Below are 22,288 nucleotides of genomic sequence, written 5' to 3' on the forward strand. Positions count from 1 at the left end.
GTGCTAGGTCACTTTATGAATGACGCAAGTTAGTGACAAAAGCACAAAACAGCACCCATTTCAGGAGCTTCTGCCAATTAGCTATAAATTCTTCACCTCGCTGTATAACGAAGAACTGATGGTATGCTCAGGATGTATACTTATAATATTGGAAGGAGAAAAATATTTTTTTCCTAAGTTATAAAGGAGCGGTGAAGGTGGTACATGTTTCTCCTTACTACTTGTTTTTAAGCGGATACCTGGTACTACCTCATGGTAAGATGTGAGATAAACTATCAGTTTACTAAGCACCTGAGCAATATCTGGACTTGAATGTCATAAAATAGCATGAAACTACAAGAAAATACCCTGGCTATTAACAATTACAGCGTAACTATAAGCTTCAGAGGGATGAGACAGGACTGATCTTTGACAAAATACTGACTGCAGGCAGGACACGGCTTCTTAACGCCACCGCAAAAGGAAACCAAGGGCCAGACACCTTCACAGCCCGTGTGGCAGGAGGTAACCGCAGCCGGCTCCATCCCTACGCACCACCATGGCTGTTTGCAAACCCAAAGGAAGGCTCTGTGCTCTGCATAACTTCTGACCAACACCCGGTGTGCCCTCAGTCGCTGTTACTGGGACAAATACTCCCTAGGTGCCATGTTTAACCACACATCACGAAGCAGAGGCCCATGTGGCATGGCGAGGGGAGCCGCTGACAAGAAGATGGGAGAGGGGTAAAAGCCCTGGTGATAGGAGCTCCTCCACCTCCCTCTCCTCACAGCTCCACTTCCCGCCACCCACCCGCCGTCCCCATGGCAACGCCAGCAACCGCCCTTCACAGGTCCCCCTGTATGGCTTCACCACCGCTTCTGCGCATGCGCCATCCAGAAACATTAGGTGGCGCGGCGCGGCCCGCGCATGCGCAACGCGCCGGGTGACGCCCAAACCCGAAAGCGGGCACCGCCGCCGCGTGGCGCCCTGCAGCTCCCAAGCGCCGGGGCGGGCCCGTGCCCAGGCGAGCCGACGGCATTTCCGGGGGAGGGCGGGAGGGAGCGGCGCGAGCAGAGTTGACTATATATGGTCATAGGCAGCGGCGGGCGGCGCGCGGCGCGGCCGCTTCCTGGTTCGGGCCGCGGCGCTGAGGCGGCGGCGGGCGGGTGAGGAGCAGAGCGGGAGCCGAGCGGCCGCCGGTCTGCCCGCCTGCGCCTCCCTCCCTCCCTTCAGTGCCCTCCCGCTCCCTTCCTTCACAGCGCCTCCGGCCGCGAGCGGGCGAAGATGCCGTACGAGATCAGTAAGCCCCCGGCGAGGCGGAGGAGGGAGGGTGGGGGGCTCCGGGGGACCACCGGCAGCAACAAGTGACCGCGCCTTCTCTCTCTCCCCCACCCGCCTTCTCTCTCTGTCTCCCTTCCCCCCTTTTTTTTTTTTTTTTTTTTTTTTCTCCTCAGAAAAAGTGTTCGCCAGCCTCCCGCAGGTCGAACGAGGCGTTTCCAAAATCCTCGGAGGTGATCCTAAGGGCAATAATTTTCTCTATACCAACGGAAAATGTGTCGTCATCAGGAACGCCGATGTAACGTATCCCGCTTTATTTCGCTCCCTGCCCCGGCCCCGCTCGCTAACTTTGCTTTGCCTTCCCAGCCCCTCTCCCGCAGCAGCCCGGGCTTCCTTCACGCTTAATTATCGCAATTTGAGGTCGCGGCTCCGTGATCGGCAGCAGGGGGATAGGAAGGGTGCATGACTCATGCGTGCAGCCATGGCAGCGGCTACAAAAATCTGTAAAAAAAAAAAAAAAAAACTGCAAAAAAATCATTTTTTCCTTCCTTTCTCTGCATAGGATTTACACAGCAGAGACCGGTATATTCTGGTTGGCCCTGTTTATCTCCTCCTATGCCACTGTTAGGAAGTTGAGAGTTCTGTTTGCCTAATAAATGAAGTCTTCCTTATTTCCTCTATTGGGCCTTTTGCTAGTAAAAGAAGCATGCAAATACTTGCAAACAACTGTCTATAAGTCCATTATTCTGTAGCTTCTCCCCCACCCTGTGAGCACTCCAGGAATCAAACCAGTTGTCAGGTACTTGACTGTGGCAGGCTGTACCTTGAGCCTTCACCCTGCTCATAGGGAATTTTTCTCGTCATTTGAATATTAAAATGCCCCCAGTTAACATTTTCACTGGTGTCGTGTTTTTTTGCTTTGGTGATAACTAGGGAAATGTTAGATGAGTTATTTAAATGATTTCAAAGATGGCATCCCTTAGAGAAGTGTGGAGGAAGTGTTACATGTCTTGGCTGTTGTCTTGCTACTGGTTTTCAAAAATCATTCTTTACATCAAAGTAAATGCTTGCTCTTTAGAAAAATCAAATTCTCCCCTAGATTTAATTATCTCTCTTACTCCAAGCTTGGCTTGCAGTGGGGAGAGCTGCAACGGGACAGATCCTACCTCTGGCATTTCTGGGTCTCCACGACAATGTATTTGTTGATGTCTGCTTCTGCTTTTTGTAAACTGGATGTAAACCCTGATATCTCATCACTCCCACTGTATTCAGATGTTTCTTCACAATCATGTCATAACACAGAAATGCTAGTAAACATTTAATTCTTTGCAAGCTTCTTGTGTGATAACAGTTTAAGTTCAGTCACTGAAAAACAAAACCATGCTTGTAATTTGGTTTTAATGCCTCAGTACTTATCCTATAGTAATAGTCTTTCACTCTTGGTGTCAAGAAAAGTTCAGTTTTCTGAAACCATAACCCCCAGTTAAACACTGTAATGGCATACAGTGCAATGAGAGAAGAGAGAAAAGCCACTCTTCTTACATTACAGTTCTTGCCCAAGATACGGATTGTGACCTCCTCCCTTGCACTGTCACTAGTGCTTCTCTGACCCTATTTTGGGGAGTTGAATTGGAAGAAAACTTGCTTTTAGCTTTTTGAATCAGCTCACTGAAGGTTTGACTGGTGCCAGTGTTAGTCCCAGCATGAGACAGAATGTAGAGCACATTGCAAAGTCTGAGTGCAAAAGCAAGGTGGGACTCTGGGAGTTCCAATTTAGACTGTTTAAACTCTCAAGGGATGTTGAGAATGGAAGTTATAAACCCTTCAGTTTTACGTTATTTAAGCTGGCATGCAAATTTACCTGAACTGGCAAGCAGGGGAAGAACACCCACCTCTAAGAGCTAATCAGTGGTGATGAATATAGCCTTCAGGGTTAATATGTGAGCATGAGCTAGAGACATTCTTTAACAAGGAAATGTCCTGGAGTGGTGATGAAGAAGCTCTCAGAGACAGAAGGACTAGTGATATTTGTAAGGTTTCATACTTCATAAATAATTTATACTGTCTTTGTGGGTCCAAGTCTACTTTGAAGCTTGGAACTTTAACTGCTTGTTTTCATACGTGGCTCTGGTTTCAGTGTTCAAAATAAGCCACATAAGCTCTCTCTTCTAGTTGAATCCGGTATTAGGTTCTGTATTTGTCCTAGCTAACAAACTTATCCTAAAACCTCTTTAGAATTGATTTTTTTCTTCCTGGTATGAAAAACACATGAAATTTAAAAATAAATTAAAAAAAAATCAAATAAACAGGATTTAAAATGGTAATTCTGACTTTCTACCTCATATCCTGAATTTGACTGTATTTTAAATTTGGGAATTTGATCTTAATGGTACATTTCACCCTCTTAAGTCAGTCTGTACATTCAGTCTCATCCCCTTAGGTCCGTGAACTCTCAGAGTGTTGCTATAAAACAGCAGCCACTTATGTATGCCATTACTAACCGAATGTGGGGTTGGTTTGAGCTCCTTAAACTTGGAGATGGTGCAGCTATTGCTCAGGGAAAACATTATCGTGTATTGCTTAGCTAAAATCCCAGTTGCACACAAAATGGAGAATGACATGAGGATGCTGCAAATGCAGACAATTGTGACTTAAGTAAGGCTATAATGCACTCAAGCAATGTAAAAGCAGGAATGAAAAAGCTGCTGCTTGCATGAGTAAGCTATATTTTGTCTCCTGAGATGTAGCAGTACTGCAACAGCAAGAACTCGTGCAAGCAAGAGACTCTTTCTAGCATAGAGCAGGTACTTTAGTTTTTCCTGATTGGACAGCGGAATCATGCCACAACATCAGGTGGTTCTCTGGTTTGGTTGGATAATTCAGTACTTATTGCAGCAGCTAAAATGGACTTTTGTTTTGACCATAGGATAATGTTTCTGGAGCTGGAAGATGCCTGTTAACTGCCAGTAAAAGTCTGCTCTAAGGAGTAGTGCATTACATTGTAGCTTAAGCAGTGTGTTCGGGAGATACACAGAATGGCTTTTTTTGTTTATGCAGTTAATTTGAGAGCAGACATTGGGAGAATTTTTTCTAGATGTTATCCTTTGATTGGTGTGGCACCTCAGTATTGTAACACCATTGATCTGAGGCACAGTCAGTTTTATTATCCAGCCTGAAGCCTCTGAAAGCACGTAAAACCGAAGAGATAAAACTACGATGGCATGGCAGCAAATTTCTTTAAGAACTCCTGTACAGCTGTTGCTACTAGGGAAGACTTCCTGTGCTAGTCTAGCAGCTTTTTAACCAGATTTCAGTTGGCAAGAATGAGTAAGCCTTGCACAGCTCATTGGTTACTGAGTAATCCGGAGTGTGTGTACTGATGAGTAACGGCCATGCAGTATGGTTAACCATCTGCTGAACCTTCATACTCCACTATAGTACAACTTCTGGGTGTGTGTTCTGAAGCACAGCTCGTGTTTAGTGGTCTACATAGAGAGCTGTCTTACCTGGCTAGCCTCATAAAAAGGACATCTGATGCTTGGCATGCTACTTCTGGAGAGGGTTTTTCTACTTTTCAGCAGATACTGAAAGGAGGAGAGGGTCACAGCTAGTTTGTAAGAGGAAATACTTTAACTGTGCCAGTTATTAGAAATTAGCATATGATGTTTCAATCATAACTGGACAGCAATTTTCTGCGATGTGCCCTGCAGTTTTCTTCTCAGTTGTAGACTATATCTTGATTTAAAGGAAAGAGTGAGAGAAATGCAGGAAGAAATTATGAATTTTATCATGGAATGTCTGATTTTACTCCTATGAAAACCAGAAAATATTACCTAGTAACATTTTTTTCCTTTAAATTAGAATCCTGCAATTGCTGACATCTATACCGAGCATGCCCACCAGGTTGTAGTTGCCAAGTACGCTCCTAGTGGATTCTACATAGCGTCTGGAGGTAAGGTATTGATGCGCATGCTGGATGGGCTATGGGGGCAGAGCTGTTAAAAGTGCTTGGCACAAAACTTATTGGCACAACAGAGGAGAGTTAACCTTTAAATGTATGTCCAAACTATATGCATCCAATGTGATGTGCTGCAATGGCAGTTTGTGAGGGAGGAAGGAAGGACTCGTGCAGTTGTTCCTCTAACCTCTTTCTAAAGCATTGAGTTCTGTTTCCTGCTTGGTCTTTTTAAAATTGGTGCTTAAATCAGAAGGAACCTGGAAATCAGCTTTACAAAGTAGAAAGTTAAAGAGAAGAAAGCTTGGTGTAATAAATGACGTCTGTACATGCAGCAGAATAAGCTGTTTCTGAAATATGGGGCTACTGTTTCTTCCCATTAATATACTTAGATACTTCAGGGGTGAGGGAAGAGTATACTCATTTTGTTTCTATAGCCCCTTTTTTCCTGACAGAACTTGGCAAGATTTAGCATCATTTTTCTTACAGCTGTAACACAAACTAAAAAAGGCTTTCCCTGGTAAGTTAACAGGGAGAGTGGCAGATTCTAAACTTCTGTGAAATATATATATGTGAATGAATATCTGAGAATGGACAACGTGAATTTCCTTCTGCATGAATTTTCTGGATTATTAGCAAAAATGGCTGCAGTTTTTGATGACTTACAAAGAACTAAAACCCATGTTAACAGCAGCTTGGTTCAAATAATTCATTCTTTTCAGGAGGACTTGGTGTACAGTTGAAGAATATTAACGTGCAACCTCCATTTCTTAGAATTGCAATCAATTTGTATATTAAAAAAAAATATAAAAATGCCATTGTCAATTAGAAACACTTGAGAAGCAACTAGTGGGCCCAAATAGAGCAAAACTTCTTGGTTTTAAGTAACAGATCAGTTACTATTGCTGAAAATAAACGTTCTGAATATGTACCCCTTAGTGAGTCTAGACTCCTTCACACAGGCCTTAGTAGTTCATGAATTTCTCACCAATTTTATGGGTACAACACTTCTGAATTTGTAAAATACCTATCCTTTCCTGCATATCCAAAAGCTGTATTAGAATATGTATCTTCTGAATACTGGAGAGCTTTAAGAACACTGATAACACAGCCTTAGGTTTTTATATTTTTTGTTGTTCCTTTTTTCCCCTCCTTGTCTGAAGGGAACGAAAGCCAGGATTTTCTTGGCTCAATCTTGTGTGTGGACCATATGTCAAACCGAGTACCTTCTTAAAATCGAGCTTGTATTCTTTATTCTACCAACTTTGTGCTGTAGGTTTTTGCTGTACTTAACCCTCAGGATAACCATCTATTTTGTTCTTGTGACAATGTAGATTCAGTCTTCTGTAAAATAGGTTATGTATGCCTAGCTTGATCCGAAAAGATGTCTTTCATTCGTGATCAGTGTAAGGAAGCGCCTTGCTTCTAGGGGAATTACTCATTTGTGTTTTTTTTTTGTTTTACTTTAGAAGTTGTTTGTCCTACACCGGTAAACAACCTTAGGCTGTAATATTTCCTTTAAAAACTGTCTTCTGTATGTCACTTATAGTTTCATGATACTGCTGAGCATTGGGTTTGAAGACAGTATCAAGACTCTTTAAGCTTGTTGAAGTATAACATGTAAGACTCACTTCTCTATAAGTTTGCATTACGTATGCAGCCTGCATTAATGCTTCATGAGACAGATCTTTGGCAATATGTTTTGTGGGTTTTAAGGTAACTTCTTCCCTATTGGTGTCATAAGAGACATAGTAATGTGAGGTAAGACAAAGCTGCGTGTCCTATCTGTTAATAGACGAAACAAACAGATTTTGAAGTCTGAACTTAAATTCAACTACAAAAGCATTCTCTGTAAAATGAAGGGTTCTAAATCTCTCCTTTTAGCGGAAGTAAAGGAGGTGAGTCAATGGGCAGGTCCCAAAGATAAAGGGATGCTGTATGTCCATGCTATAAAGATGCACTGATACTCAAAAGAGCTCTGCTGTGCTGGAAGATAGGTCTTTAACATATAGTTTATTCTAAAAAGCCTTTTTTATGAAGGGTTCAATACACACGATCCACTGTGTGGGCTTTGTTACAGATATGTAAACCTGTCTGTGCATAGAACAATTCTGCTGGTTGCAGTGTTGCACCACGGTAATTGCTTCTAAATGGAAGAAAGCTCTAGTTTTGTGTAATACTTAGAGGAAATAATGACCAAGGCAGCTGGGATTATGTTGCCCTAGATTGTTAGGATTTGTTGCATCTGCTGCTTGTGTCATTAGCATTTCTGATACTGTTAGATTTCTTTGTAATAATCTAGAAGCTGCATGTGGATACCTGCACAAATAAGCACGTACATGCTTTTGTATAGAAAAAGCACGCTGATGTGTGCATGAGTAGAGCTTTATGGGTAGAGGTCTCTTCATACCTCTCTCTATATATCTTTATATTTACATGCAAAACGGGTTTGCTACAAAGGTGCAAAAAAGTTGAAATGTGAATTTTAGTACAACAGCCACTGTCCACCAGTTTCCTTTCTTATTGTAGGGTAGGGTGGCTTACTTTCCAAAGTAGCATGTGTGAGCCATCTTGTAGTTGGTGGGGGATTTTCATTTGTTTGGTAACACAGACATGTAATATGCAAATGCCTACCTGCTCTTTACTATGTGATTTTAATCATGTTCTCAAAAGTTCTTTACATGCATTGTATTTATTGCAGCATGTCTTGAGCCTTAAATAATCTGGTTAAAAACATACATCAGTGAAACAGATGTAGTCTTCAGCATTCTTAAATCAAGTGATTTGTGGTTGTTGAGATAAGATTGGTCCCTAGTACCAATGTTCAGTGTAGCTGAAAATTTGTATCCTGGCAGATTGTTGAGTCATGTGACCGAGTCATGCTGGAACAATAGTTATATTCTGCTTTATTATGGCAGATGTCTCTGGAAAGCTAAGAATCTGGGATACTACACAGAAGGAACACTTACTGAAGTATGAGTATCAGCCATTTGCTGGAAAAATCAAGGATCTTGCCTGGACTGAAGACAGCAAGAGAATTGCTGTAGTTGGAGAAGGAAGGGAAAAGTAAGTAATTCTTTTGTATTTTGTATAAGTTGTACATATGTCTGTGTATTTATGCATATGTATTTGTGTGTGTATAAATATTCACACTGTAAACCTCTGTAATCTAGCAAAGCAGGTTCTTTGCAGAAAGCTTTTCCTTCTTCAGAGGAAGGAAATCGTGGTTTGTTCCCTCTTTAGACTTCAAAATGTCCTGTTCTGCAGCAGAATACTTTATGAAGTATTTGACAGCTGTAGAGGTACTCAGAAAATACAGTAGCTTAGTTTAAAGCAGTTACAACAGCTTAGTTTAAATTGTGTGGGTTTGCTTATTTTTTAGGGGTGATATTATATTAAATATCTGTTCAGTGTGACTCTTTGGGGATTTCTTTGTCTGATTCTGACAGAGTAGGAAAGAAAAGCCACAAGTAGATTCTCTTCCTCTTCTTTAACCCCTCTCAAATTGAGGATACAATTGAATAAGACTACAAATAAAGAAAACCTTGTATCTGAATTCTCTCACCCAGCAACACTCCCATACTTTTAGGTATTACTGTGTTGATTAAAATTGCAACCAGTTGTCCTTGTCTGACTAAATAAGGTGTCTGTTTCACTTAGGTTTGTCCTTCATGTTTAAAGACTGGCAGATCTCTAAAGCAGAGTCCATACCAAGTAGTCTCATATCCAAATGTCTGAAAAACATAGCATGGTCCTGTTCCCCACCTCCTGTACCATTTCTTAAAAACCTTGTCCTGATATTGCAGAGATGTTCTTTGTCCCTGTCTGTCCCTTCACCCCTACCTGCCCCTTGATAGGTACTGTAGAAATTTTGTTCTTCTGCATTAAGAAACTGGACTCTTTCATATTTGGTGTGTGTACTTCAAAACTGGAATTGAATGCAGAAGTCATTCTGTTGAATGCAGAAGTCATCCCACAGAGCCCATTTTAAATAATGATTTTCTGATAGTTTAATGCCTTGTACTGACTATACTGATTTAAATGCCATTGTACTGACTATACTGATTTAAGGTGTTTTTTTTTTTTTAAAGGCAAAAATGATTCCTTATATCTTTAAGTAATTGTTGTAAAAGTGATGGCACCCAACCTGGACTAAATTGTCAGATAATTGATCTGATGCTATTGTTATCCTAGCTCTCTGAGTTCTGTGTAGTGACTAGGTAGTTGGTGTAACTTAGTGCTTTCTCTTATAAACCAGTAGACTTGCTGAAGAATATCTTCGGGATCTCTGATTTGTAAAAGCTCCGTACATTTAAAAAAAAAAAAAAAAAAAAAAAGGTAGTCTGACCTTTTCAGCAAATGTCTGCTATTAAAGTCTAGGTTCTATCTCCAGCAAGATCTTAAATATCCTTCAGGGAACTGTGATATGGTTGCATGAGATTAATGAGATGACCTAATTTCTTTGAGTGCACTCGAATCTGCTGTTTGCAGATGATCAAGGAATTGATCTAAATGTAACTTTTATGAATTATACTTAATGTGTACTTCTCTAACTAGATTTGGAGCAGTGTTCCTGTGGGATAGTGGTTCGTCTGTTGGTGAGATCACTGGACACAACAAAGTGATCAACAGTGTGGACATAAAACAAACAAGACCTTATCGTCTAGCAACTGGCAGTGATGACAACTGTGCTGCTTTCTTTGAGGGACCTCCATTCAAATTCAAGTTTACACTAAGTGTGAGTTTTAAGCTTAGTTATGGTTATATTAAACTGTGTACCAAATTAACTAAAAGCTTTACAAAAAGCTTGTGGTTTTTGTCACAACTAGTTTTAATAAGTTCTTAATTCCCTCTTTTGAGCCATAGTTGGTGTCACGTGTCTTAAACCCATGTTTGTATATAACTGAAGGCTTGGCTCAAGCCTACAAAACCAAAAAAGATAATTTCTTAAGAAGAAGACCTGAAGCATTTTAAATTTTGGCCTTACATCCTCTTTCATAGCATAAGCAGTAGGAATTCTCATCTGCCCTTGTGGTGCTCCATGAGCTCTTCTTCCTGACATAGAAATGCGTAGTGTTTCTTAAGACTTCAAGGTGCTTGATTCAAGAAAAGTGGTTGTGTGAGTGGAATTTCCCAATCTGCTTAAGAATGCTTAAATCTTAAATCCCAAGGCAGCTTTGAAAGGGTGAGAGGAGGTGTTTTGAAATGTAACTAGCCACAGAAAATATATACGCAATACTCGTAGAAATCAATTTTCTGTTTTTACATTTTCTTACTTTTTTATTGTACTAATTGAAATCTCATAACTGAAATGAAGCCTGGAAATACCACATTTAAGACAGTCATTGTTACTTGAGGCAAAAAAAAAAAAAGCCAAGAACTTGTGTAGCTTTTTCTGATGCCATAAAACGTGTCTTAAAAAAAAAAAAAAAAAACCAACAACAACAACAAAAAAAACAGTATTGCAGAGATACTGGATTTTATTGGAATAGTAAATTCCAAATACTTATTGGCTCTTTTTTAAAAAGACAGTAGTAGGACTTATTTTCATAAGTATGTGCTTTGAGTAAGCTTCATACATTGACTTTAGTAAGGATTCCATTCCAGTTCTAGAAAAGGAATTGTTTTGAGCTCTGCAATCCAATGAAATGATGTAGTTGCCTAATATATTTCTGAACTTAAGTTGATACTTACATTTTGCTAAGCTGGTTCTTCTGGAGCTGTGAGGTCTGAATTGCTTACCAGTGCTGCTCAGACTGGTATGCGCTGGAGCCTTCCTTTTAAAGTGATATTTGAGTTGCTGTATGGGATTCAAGTACAGGCTGTTAAATGGCTTAGATTGAAGCTTGAGGTATTGTGGGGGTGAAAAATGTATTTAATCAAAGAAAGTAGGTTAGAACCTGCCTTTTATAATACTAAAAATAGTCTTCCAAATCTCTTTGCATGGGAGCTTTGGCCTCATTGCGGTGCTTTCCTATTTAATGTGTGCTTTCTAGTTAACATCGTTCGAATAGTCTCCTATTTGTAAATGGCCTATTTGCGGAGCATACATCAGTCTTGCCTGGTTATTTCAGAGCTAGTATGACTGCAGTCTCCCAGAATTGGAATTCCAGTGAACAATTTATTCTTCACTGCTCTTTTTTTTTTGTTTTGTTTTGTTTCTTTTACAATAATAAGCATAAAATACTTTTCTGTGTGCAAGATTCCATTGGACAATGAAGTAAGTCAAACTTTAGAGAATGCTGCAGAAGAATTGACTTGAGGACAGGAATCCCATGATTGCATATAGGCTGCACCTGAGTTTTTCCCCCCCCACATATCCCTGATATAGAGGTTACTCATTCACCTGGTATTGTGCAAGTGGTGTGAACTACATCAATATCCAATGGTTTCTTCCCTGGGCTGTTGTTGATTCGCATGGTCTTCTTCAGATAGAGGCTTGGTTTGTTCTTGAGAAACTGAATAGCAGTATTCTCTACAGCAGGCATCTCCTACATAACTAATTTATGGCTTGAATATAAAAGAACTTCATTGTTACTGGATTATCTCCTATGTAAACTAGTCTCTTATCTTGTATACTGGTTGTTCTCTTTTCTACAGGACCATACGCGGTTTGTGAACTGTGTGAGATTTTCTCCTGATGGGAACAGATTTGCTACAGCTGGTGCAGATGGCCAGGTAAAACACAAGTAACTTTCTGTAGTGATTTTTAGAATAAGAGTTTGTTGTGCATTTTCTTATTCCTGCTTTTTCTTACTCTTGCTGCTTTTTCTTCCGAGAAATGACTGGCTTAGACTTTGTGTCCCTCTATAGAGGTGTAACAGCTGATATCAGACCATTTTCACTTAGCCTTGTCCCTGTTCCATCTCCCTGATGTATTACTTCTCTTGGAGATGATTTTGGTAGGAATATATCAGACTTTTGCAATATGTACATCCTTGTTATGATTCTGAAATTTCATGTTGAAATACTGAACTCATAGATGGTATTGCAGCTCCATGTGGACACCATGCTGCTAAGGCCAGATTTAATAACATTTACCATAGGCTGCTCCTTCTATGTAGTAGATTTCCATGTTGTAGGCAGATACCCCTGACAACAGTGCTAAGCAGCTGCCATCACAGAGGGAGTTAAAAATGTTACATGTCCCACAATTTCAAATGTCAGGATCCAACGTACAGGGTGGCTTACTGTGCTTATTTAGAATTGTCATTTTATTGATTCAGGCTTAAATATCCAATGCAGGAATACTTGAGCCTCTTCAAAAATCTGCTACTTAATAAGCCAGGAAGTGTGCTTTGTAACAACAGAACATGAGCAATGCAAGTACCAATGTTCTAGTTCTTCAGTGTTTTTTCTCCTGTTACTGATTTTCTATTTGTGATATCTGTGTGCTCTTTTAAGATTTTCATCTATGATGGGAAGACAGGAGAGAAAGTGTGTGCTCTTGGTGGAGGCAAAGCTCATGATGGAGGTATTTATGCTGTAAGTATCACTTCATTTGTGCAAATGATCCGTGCTGTTTCATTCCAAAGTTCATGGACTGTGAAGTCTTGCAATAATAAATGCATTTACTATCTTATGGTGGCATTTGCTTTTACAGATTAGTTGGAGCCCTGACAGTAACCAGTTGCTTTCTGCTTCTGGAGATAAAACTGCTAAAATCTGGGATGTTGGTGCTAATTCTGTTGTCAGTACTTTCAACATGGGATCAAACGTGCTGGATCAGCAGCTGGGTTGCTTGTGGCAGAAAGACCACTTACTGACTATCTCCCTCTCTGGCTATATTAATTATCTGGACAAGAACAATCCAAATAAACCTTTACGTGTCATAAAGGTAGGTGAAACTTACATTGTCACACCAGAGTCTCTCTGATAAGTGGTTTGGTGATTGAAGTTGTCTAGATGGAATAGTTGAGCGCTGACAGATGGCTTTGTTAAATGAGCATTGCCAAACAAGCTATATGTGACTGACTATCCCAAGTCATGTAAATCAAAAAGCTACAATGTTATGTGCAGTGATATTGTGCAAATATATACAGACTGATTTGATTTCGATTAAGGTTATCAAATTTTTCTTTTGTAGTAGCTTTAAGCATTCTTCAGATGAGAGAAGAATACAGCATAGATAGAAAACTGCCAGTGATGTCTCAGTCAACCAGAGCCACTGTGTTGTGAACAAGGTGACTAGGGTTACTATACAAGTGAGCTTTAATTTTAGGAATTATAGAGTTCGCTGACACAGCACTCTCACGGGAACTTACATTTTTACATGAACTAGAAACAGATGTCCCAGATTCTTGCTACTGCTACTATAATTCTGGCAGCTGGTGTGGGTGCACAACCACATTTAATCTTCATCTGAATTGTAAAGTGCTTGAAAAGTAAACTTTGCCTATGAAAAGGCTGTGAAAGTATTTTGGCCTAGCTAGCAGTCTTTAAGTAATAGGGGTATTCACAGTGCTTATTTTTTTTCTCCTTAATGAGTAGTACATGTAAATAGCGATACTACAGTAGTAAAGTGGCTTCACTAATTAGTGGTTTGTATTCTGGGGGACCTTTAATGCTTATAAATGTTACTTTCTGAATAACCTCTAATTCTTCTCAAATAGGTTTGAACTTATATATGGACGTTAAAATGAAAAATTGCCCATCAATAATTATTTGTCTCCTATTCACAGGGTCATAGTAAATCAATTCAGTGTCTTACAGTGCATAAAAATGGTGGAAAGTCCTATATTTACTCTGGCAGTAATGATGGTCATATTAATATCCTTTGAATAATAACGTGATACTTGTTTTAACCTAATAGTCCAAGAAAGCTTGTTAGGAAAAAAATGCTTCACCAAAGACAAAAATTATCTTTATTGAACACAATTTATATCTGCTGAAGAAACTTACTTTGTCTACTTTGTCTTCCCCATCTTATTTTACTGTTTGCCTTTAAATTTGCCTGCTAAATACATGCCAATTCCTAATTGCCAATTCTCACTACTTTGTGGTAGGTAGACTGTTAGAATGGAGAAGTAAATAAATATACAAATTAGCCTCTTGTAACTTTCTGTATATACTTGATTACACATGCTAAATATGTATTGCTGCTGCTTGCTGTTGCATGCAGTAAATAAGTTCCAGCGTGAGCTGGAAGTCATCTGTTTTGGTTTTTTAGGTGTTCAGGCCAAGGAAGATGATAAACTCTTGTTCGATCTCCCTCTGACCTAGTAATAAGCACTTCTTACAGTAGTTCTTCCCACCTGTATTCAGGTGACATATTCTGTGACATACCAATCCTGTTCTTTGATATCCCAAATGTCACTAGGCTTTCTCAGTACTTGAGAACTTGTACTTCTCTTAAGATTCGATTCCAGTCCTGCTTTTTTTCTGAAGCAAAATGTTGGGAATGCAGAGTGATCCCTAAAGGGTAAAGGGTGAGGCTGTGGTGTATTTAGCTAAGACTGTTGGCTTTTCTTCAACATTCTGAAGATTATAAATAAAACTGCAGTCCAGCTTGCCATGATGCATTAAAATGGCATTACACTGGCAGAAACCATCACAAAATAAAGGACTTAGCTCTCAGCAGATCTCTAGTACAAAATAATAGTTCAAACTGATGTTAATACTTCTTATGAGGAAAAGTCAATGTTGCAGGACTTCTAACTGTAATTATTTTCAAAAGTACTTTGAGTTCTCAGACCTAATGCTAATTGTTCCAGTATTTACTATCAATTGTAAGAACTTGTTTAGCTTATTACAGAACATCAGAATTTCATTTAATAAATAGTGTGAGGGATATTGAACACTGACATCGGTTTCCTGGAGAAAGTGTAGAGACTCCATTATTGGAGATGCTCAAAACCCAATTGAATGAACAATCTGCTTTAGCTGAACCTGACTTGAGCAAAAGTTTGGACTAAACAGTCTCTAGGGGCTACTTCTGACCTCAGTTTTTCTTATTATATAAGCTATTTAACTTTTTAATTGGGATGTTGTTCTATATCTGACTGCATTGGCATCTTCAAATATTCCTTAATTCTGTGTGTACATTATTGGGATTCAGACACTGGAGAGAATGATGGCTTTTCTGGGAAGGGCCATACAAACCAGGTTTCTAGAATGGCAGTGGACGAAATGGATCAGCTGGTCACCTGCAGTATGGATGATACTGTGCGCTATACTAACCTTAGCAAGAGGGACTACAGGTTAGTTAAACTTATCTTTTATTGTAATATTGAAGCCTTTTTTATTTTACAGCAACCGTTTTATTGACTTATGGGGTATATAATTTTATGCTGCAATTTATTCAGGTTTAAAGTTACCATGGAAACTGTAGAAATGATTGCTGCACCAACCTTGCTTTTTTCTGTGACAAAGGGAAATGCATCCCAGACTTTTTGCTTAGTCTTATCCCTTCCTCAGGTTAGATAGGTATCTGCCTGTATCAGGTGGCTTAGGGGATGGTGGGAAGGGTGTCAGTTACTCTGATTCATTAATACACAGGAATACTGTTAATAAGCAGCTTTTTAGGAGGGCTGGGATACAGCTGTTTCTTCATCAAAACTGCAACTGAAGGAAAAAAAAACCTTTACAGAATTGTATTAAGATCACCTAGTTACATCCAAAATTCATACTCTAGTGTAGTAATGTAGTAACACTGACTTTCACTTAGAAAGTATACTACATGATTAAGATATGTTTACTCTTTAGAATGTCAGTAAGGCAACTTTGCAGATTTTAAAACTTTTCATGCATATCAGTGAAGATCATTATTAGGTGATTATTTTAAAACTGATTATTCAATAATATTAAGTTTGGAATATTTTTTCTGTTTTGCCCTTCCTGCTTCTCTACCCTACCACACCTTCCTCCAGTGGCCAGGATGCTGTGAAAATGGATGTTCAGCCAAAATGTTTAGCTGTGGGTCCTGGTGGTTATACTGTAGTTTTATGCATTGGACAAGTAAGTATTCACTTCTGGACTTGCAACACAACTGCTCTGTTAATAATGCAGTGTATGGTAACAAGATGGCTTCTAACTTGTTTAGTGTGGGATTGTTAGCAAGAACTTCAGAGAACATAATTAAATGAGCCCTTATGATAGCCTTGCCTTTTCTTCTTCTACCAATTCAATGGTCTTATGTATGGATTTAAACTTAATGTAGTCTCTCGTGTGCATACATCTGAATTCATTATCAGTACAGTTTTGTGCTGGAAGGCTGCACCAAGTCTAAATTGAAACAGGGAGAAAAGAGCCCTGTTTACCTGCTGAATTGAAAGCTAAATAGGCATGTGTTGACTGTTGGATATAAGTCTGCCTGAAATAAATCCTCTCAGGTACTGATTAAAGAGAGATTCTGATTTGCTGTCTCATTCAAGTTCATTATTCTCGATTCCATTCTCCATACTCATTATCTTTTTGGAGAGAGAAGGGGAGTTCTGGGGAAGAGGATAAAGAAGAGAGGGAGGGCAGAAAAGGGCAAGGCAATAAAATTAACATGATCATGTAACTGCTGGAGTAAGCACACTTACCTCTATGTACTATGCTGGCCTTAAGAACATCTTTGGTAGTATTTAAGACTTCTCTGGTGTATGTTTTTTTTTTTTTTTTTTGAGTGATTTTCTTAGTTGATTCTTTTCTAAAGATTATATGGATTAAGCACTATGTTTATGCAAGAATATTAACTTCCAAGTAATGCTCTTGTGTGTGCTGTTCAGTGAGGCAGTTCTGGAGGAAAAATTGCATCTTGCTGCTGCATTTTTTCGGCAACTAATCAATTGAAAAAATGCTGTTCAGCGTGGATAGCTCTAATTTGCTTGTCAGCAGTATTCAGATCACAATACTCCAGAAGGATTTGTATCATCAAGGCAATCTTGTATCAAAGCCTGCTGAAGTTCTGATATTTTTTTCCTTATTTGGATACTTGTTCTATGCTTAGGCTTTTCATTAATATTGTCCAAACCTGTTTCCAATGTGAGTTATAATTCTAGTTGTCTGTTACATAAATCTAGATAGGAGATAGCCCTCAAAATGTAATATTGCAGTATTAATGTGCAGCTAATTTGGTCTTGCATCCCTTCCTTTAATAGTGAACTGGGCAGGGAGTGAGCACTGCTAAAAATACTACTTTATCCATGTTTCTTTTCTGTTCTGACCAAGTGAGGTAAAGCTGAATGCAGTAGAGCATGCACTGTGCTACCTAATGTAGAATGCTTAATCTGCTGTAGTAGAGTACTTAGTCACCACACAGGCCTTCTTTAATTTTTAAAGGAGTGAATCAGTTCCCTTAGGATCAGAATATAGTAAACTTCTGAGTGGTCAGAGTGGATTTGTGATTAAGCAGTGTGGGTTAGTCATAGTTGTGTATTGGGCGCTTGGAAGAATGATCTTAATAGTAACTGATTTTTATTTACAGATTGTCTTGATGAAAGATAAGAAAAAATGTTTTGCAATTGATGACCTTGGCTATGAGCCTGAAGCTGTAGCTGTTCACCCTGGAGGAGGTACAGTAGCAGTGGGAGGAACGGTAAGGTTGCACTTCTTAAAATTGTACTTCTGTGAATACTTGCACCAGTAACAGAGGCCTTTAACAATAGTAGGTCTGTGTTGAGTAGTAGATAGCAGGTTGTAACAACAGCAGTATTGTAATAAGTAACCTATGTATAATTGGTATTCCTGGGGAATGAAAGCCCAGGTTCTTCTACCACTGTGACCAACATTTTATTTCATTTCTCCCATCTCGTCTTCAGTGTCTATGAAATGTTTTTACTCAGTTGCAAGCTTAAAGTAGGCAAATTCTTCAGTACTGTATTCTAGACTTGTTGGACTGCAGCCAGTATAAATGACAGTTCTTTAAACTGTTTCTCAATATAAGCAGTACCAGATGGAATTGATGAAAACAGCCCAGAAGCTCGGTGAGCCTTCCTGTTTCTACTGTACAGTGATTATTTCTGTACCTTCCACTCTTCTCCACTTTTAACTTGCAGGATGGGAATGTCCGTTTGTATTCAATCCAAGGAACCTCTTTAAAAAGTGATGATAAGTCTTTGGAAGCTAAAGGTCCTGTTACTGACCTGGCATATTCTCACGATGGTGCCTTTCTTGCAGTCTGTGATGCAAACAAAGTTGTCACTGTCTTTAGTGTCACTGATGGCTATGCGGTAAGAAATGCTGCATTTTTTTTTGTTTAAAAACAAACGCTGGCATCTTGTAGCTAAATCTGTTGTGGAATGTGTAGCTAGTGGACATAATTGTTAAATTGCAAATGTGTATTTGGTGTTCCTGTGACTTTACTTGATGTCTTGGGATAGTGTTTCTTTTCACAGCAGCTTATGTGAAGCCATCAGATTGTTAGAGTAGGTGAGGAAATGTACAGCATAAGTTGGTTACTATGAAAATGCTCAAGTTCAGTCTAATAACAAATAGGATGGAGTAGGGAAAAGGGTGAGGTTTCCACAGCCTAGGGGTAATTAAATACAAAAGATTACAAAGTATGCAGGTTCCATATTTGGGTCAGCTGAATCAGTAGCATGGAGTTCTCTTGCCTTTTTTCAAAAGTCAATGGATTGCATGCATATCAAGTAGAGAAATTGTGTGCATTTCTGTACAATAGATAAGAATGCAGGCCCAATTTGATGAGAATTCTGCAGTGCAATAAATTTTAATGAAGTGAATAAAGCAGACTTAGTGATGTAACTTTGCTGGCCGTGGCATACAACTTTATGGTAAGAACTAAACACCAAAAGGGATATATAGTAGGGCAGGGAATCTTGTTCTGTCCTTAAATCTGTCCTTTCACCAAGAGCCAAGTAACAGGCAATTGCTGCTTCTCAGCTGAGTAGCCAATATGTGAATCGGCATTCTAAAGTCATTTTTACTGAAACCACACTGAAATAGAAAATTCAGGATGACATTCCAAAAAAAACCACTTTAGTTTCTAAGTAAAAAATTAAAAGCGTTTTTCTTTCTGGAAACATCTGAAGGGTTATTTTAAAGGCCTCTAAATAAAAAGTAACTTGCTGTATGTGCCCTTTACAGATCCATGTTTCGTAGAAAGTCTTCAAATTGTTTACAGAAGGTCTGGATTTTTATATACATTTTATGCCATTTATTTAAAGTTTGATCAAAAGAAGTCAGCACTTGGCTTAGGGCATCCATCTGCATCTTTAGATACACATTAAAATTATAATTGTTTATTTCTGTGATGCTATACATTGAAAGCCAGTGATTTCTTGCAGTAGCTGGAACTAATGAAATGATGCTGTATCCCTGTTATCTTTCAAATAGGAACATAATGTCTTCTATGGACACCATGCAAAAATTGTTTGTATTGCCTGGTCACCAGATAATGAACACTTTGCTTCTGGAGGCATGGATATGATGGTATATGTTTGGACTGTAGGTGATCCAGAGACCAGAGTCAAAATACCAGGTATGTTTGCTTCAAAATCTTACTTCTGAAAGTTGCTAGTCTTAAAATCCTGCATGGTGCTTGTTTTCTAAAACTGTACAGTAAGCAGATAAATTGCTGTGTATGTTCCCAAGCTAATTTAGCCTTCATGTTAATCTCCTCCATATAGCTTAGCTGGCTGTTTTAGATATGTTCTGTTATGTTCTTTTATTATGTAGTAACAAAATACAGTACTAGTATTTAATGCAGCTGAAAATCACTTTTGGAATATGTGCTGAAGTTTTGTCAGCCTGGCCTTCCTAATTATTTTCTTATTTCTCGCTGCCATACAGATGCTCACAGACTACATCATGTAAGTGGCTTGGCATGGTTGGATGAACATACTCTGGTAACAACATCCCATGATGCTTCTGTCAAAGCGTGGTCTATCTCCTACAATTGAAATAAGCCGTCTCTTTGGAAGGACCTAATCAGGGACTAGAACTACTGCAGCGGAACATAGCATTTCTCTTAAAGAATCTGTATTGGCCTCTGGGTCTGCTATCATATCCTCATATCTTTACAGGGTGTTCATATCTGTAATTAAATGTACTTTGAAAGCTTTAGCCAGTAACAGTTTGCACATGAAAAGCACTTAAATTATGTCTGGAGCTTAACCTTTGTGCTGAACATTCCAGAGGCAACAGCCTAGCAAGTTGGCGTGAAAGATTCAGGCGTGAAAGATTCAAACTCAATCACTCGTTCTTTTCTAACCAAGAAACATGAGACTGTACAGCATGAGAGTAATACTTCTCATTTTTTCTAATTACAGAACATTTCTGTACTAACGGTCATAGTAAGAATATTTAGTTGTGATCTGAAACCAATCAAGCTGTGTGCAGCTACTGTATATTGCTTTGCTTCTCTGTACTGCACCAAACTGTTGCCTCAGATTTTCTCCTCCAGATAACAAAATGGGGTACATACATAATAAACTTTTTATGTATTTCATGTCAAAGCTTTGTGGTTTATTTTAGGATGGAAGTGTGGGGTTTTGATGTACTTACTGTTGTGGGTATAATGTTTACAAATAATTGTTGTGGCAACTTCTTGCTTCGAAAACACATTTATTACTTTCATGGAATAAGAATGTCTAGTCATTTCAGTGTCAGAAAAATCTGTTTCAAAGATTAAAGATGTTTTCTGTTTGAAGGAGGAGAAGCATGTTATTGTTCACAAAAAATGCAGTACTTCTACCACCCTTTTTTGAAAGTACAGGAATTAAACTAAGTGAAGCATTGTTATGACTTGAAGTGCTTTTTGAGGAGATAATGTTTGCTAAGTAACTTCTATGGATCCGCATGTACAGAACAGTTGCATGTAAGCTGTTAACTAATGCAAACAGATCATGCTCTTGTGTGTAGTTCCCTTCTCACACTCTACAGCACATGTAAGTGATTTGATGCTAACAGTCCAGCCAGGCTGGAGGAGGGCACTGGTGCAATGTAGTAGGATTTGTTACCATCTCTATTGGCCAAAAGTTGTTGGTGGTGTCCACAACCTTGGAATACTTTTTTTTTTCCAAACTTTCCTCTAAGCCTTTATCACTGTCACCCCTCCACTATTGGTTTGGTTTTTACTAAGCTTTCCTTTCTGTGTGGATTTGTATGTTGTTTTTCTTATTAGTTATATTTCTATTGATTAATTGTACAGCAAATAAAAATTCTTCCACTGGGCCTTTCACTGATAACTTACAATGTCAGATGTATCATGTTATGTTTTTTTTTTAAAGGGGGAACAAATAGTGGATGTGTATTTGGCTACATAAGCAAAGCACCTTTTCCAAAGAAACTGCTGACCTTTCTAGAGCTATCTATGTGGAAATAGGGTTCTAGGTGAAAACAGAGCCTTTGCTGTTAGGTTGACTATAAAACGTATGTGTGGTAACAGAAGCCACTGGCTTGGCTGGACAAATAGTGATTATTTCAGCTATCATACATCCATTTTTTTTGTTCCCTTTCTCCTACACCCCTGTTCTGTCTGTGACAGCTCATGACAAAATGCTCTACAGGCAAGTTCTCAACCCCTTGACCTCTTTTAAAAAAAACAAAACAAACAATAGACTGGGTGTGGACTGATTTCCATGAACTGACAATTAGTTTCTTCAGTAGTAGTGTATGGGTGGTAGTGACTGTGAAAGGAAATAGGTGAGATACTTTATGAAGGAATGCAATGACAATAAAAAAAAAAAAAACACTTGCTCTATTAGAAGGCTAATTGTTTGGGTTTTTTTTATGCTAGTTGAAGCCCTGACCAAACCTGGCTTCTCAAGCCCATTGAAGAGTAAAGGTTTCTGTTTCAAGCATGCATGTGCTTTAATTTCTAGCTGACAGTTACTTGAAAGCAGGTTTCACTTCACCACGACTGGCAGCTTGCCTGCTTTACAGTGAAAACGTGGCTTAATTAGGCCAGGGTTAGATTTAGAAAACTAACGTGACCAGCAGTTCCTCATGAGGCTGTAGTGCATGGATTCTCCCCTCCCCCTTCAACATTGCCATTTAATCCTGTTTGCTTCTTCCATTTCTGCTGTGTTTGTACAGAACATTGGCCTTCCAAGAAGTTGGTCTATGCTCTCAGCCAGAAACTAGCAGCAGCTGTTCTGTGGAATCTCATCAGCAAATACCAAATGACAT

General features: G+C 39.1%; 1 protein-coding gene across 1 annotated transcript; it reads left to right on the forward strand.

The window, feature by feature from the left end:
* Window positions 1-1,074: 1,074 nt before the first annotated feature.
* On the forward strand, window positions 1,075-21,338 carry WDR1 (WD repeat domain 1). The gene is made up of 15 exons (XM_084286718.1): window positions 1,075-1,279; window positions 1,434-1,555; window positions 5,119-5,209; window positions 8,131-8,278; window positions 9,770-9,950; window positions 11,813-11,890; window positions 12,617-12,697; window positions 12,816-13,049; window positions 13,894-13,981; window positions 15,255-15,411; window positions 16,081-16,168; window positions 17,622-17,732; window positions 18,193-18,366; window positions 19,493-19,637; window positions 19,949-21,338. Exons 1-15 carry the CDS (start codon window positions 1,264-1,266, stop codon window positions 20,056-20,058), a joined length of 1,824 nt encoding a protein of 607 aa, XP_084142844.1. The 5' UTR covers window positions 1,075-1,263; the 3' UTR covers window positions 20,059-21,338.
* Window positions 21,339-22,288: the final 950 nt, after the last annotated feature.

Source organism: Netta rufina, assembly GCF_964035555.1.
Source record: "Netta rufina genome assembly, chromosome: 4".
Classification (NCBI taxonomy): Eukaryota; Metazoa; Chordata; class Aves; order Anseriformes; family Anatidae; genus Netta; species Netta rufina.

Bases quoted from the DNA above. Each gene is read 5' to 3' on its own strand.
- WDR1 (XM_084286718.1), top strand. The intron at 1,556-5,118 runs GTAACGTATCCC...CCTTTAAATTAG, and splicing joins TCGTCATCAGGAACGCCGAT to AATCCTGCAATTGCTGACAT. The intron at 11,891-12,616 runs GTAAAACACAAG...TGCTCTTTTAAG, and splicing joins CAGCTGGTGCAGATGGCCAG to ATTTTCATCTATGATGGGAA.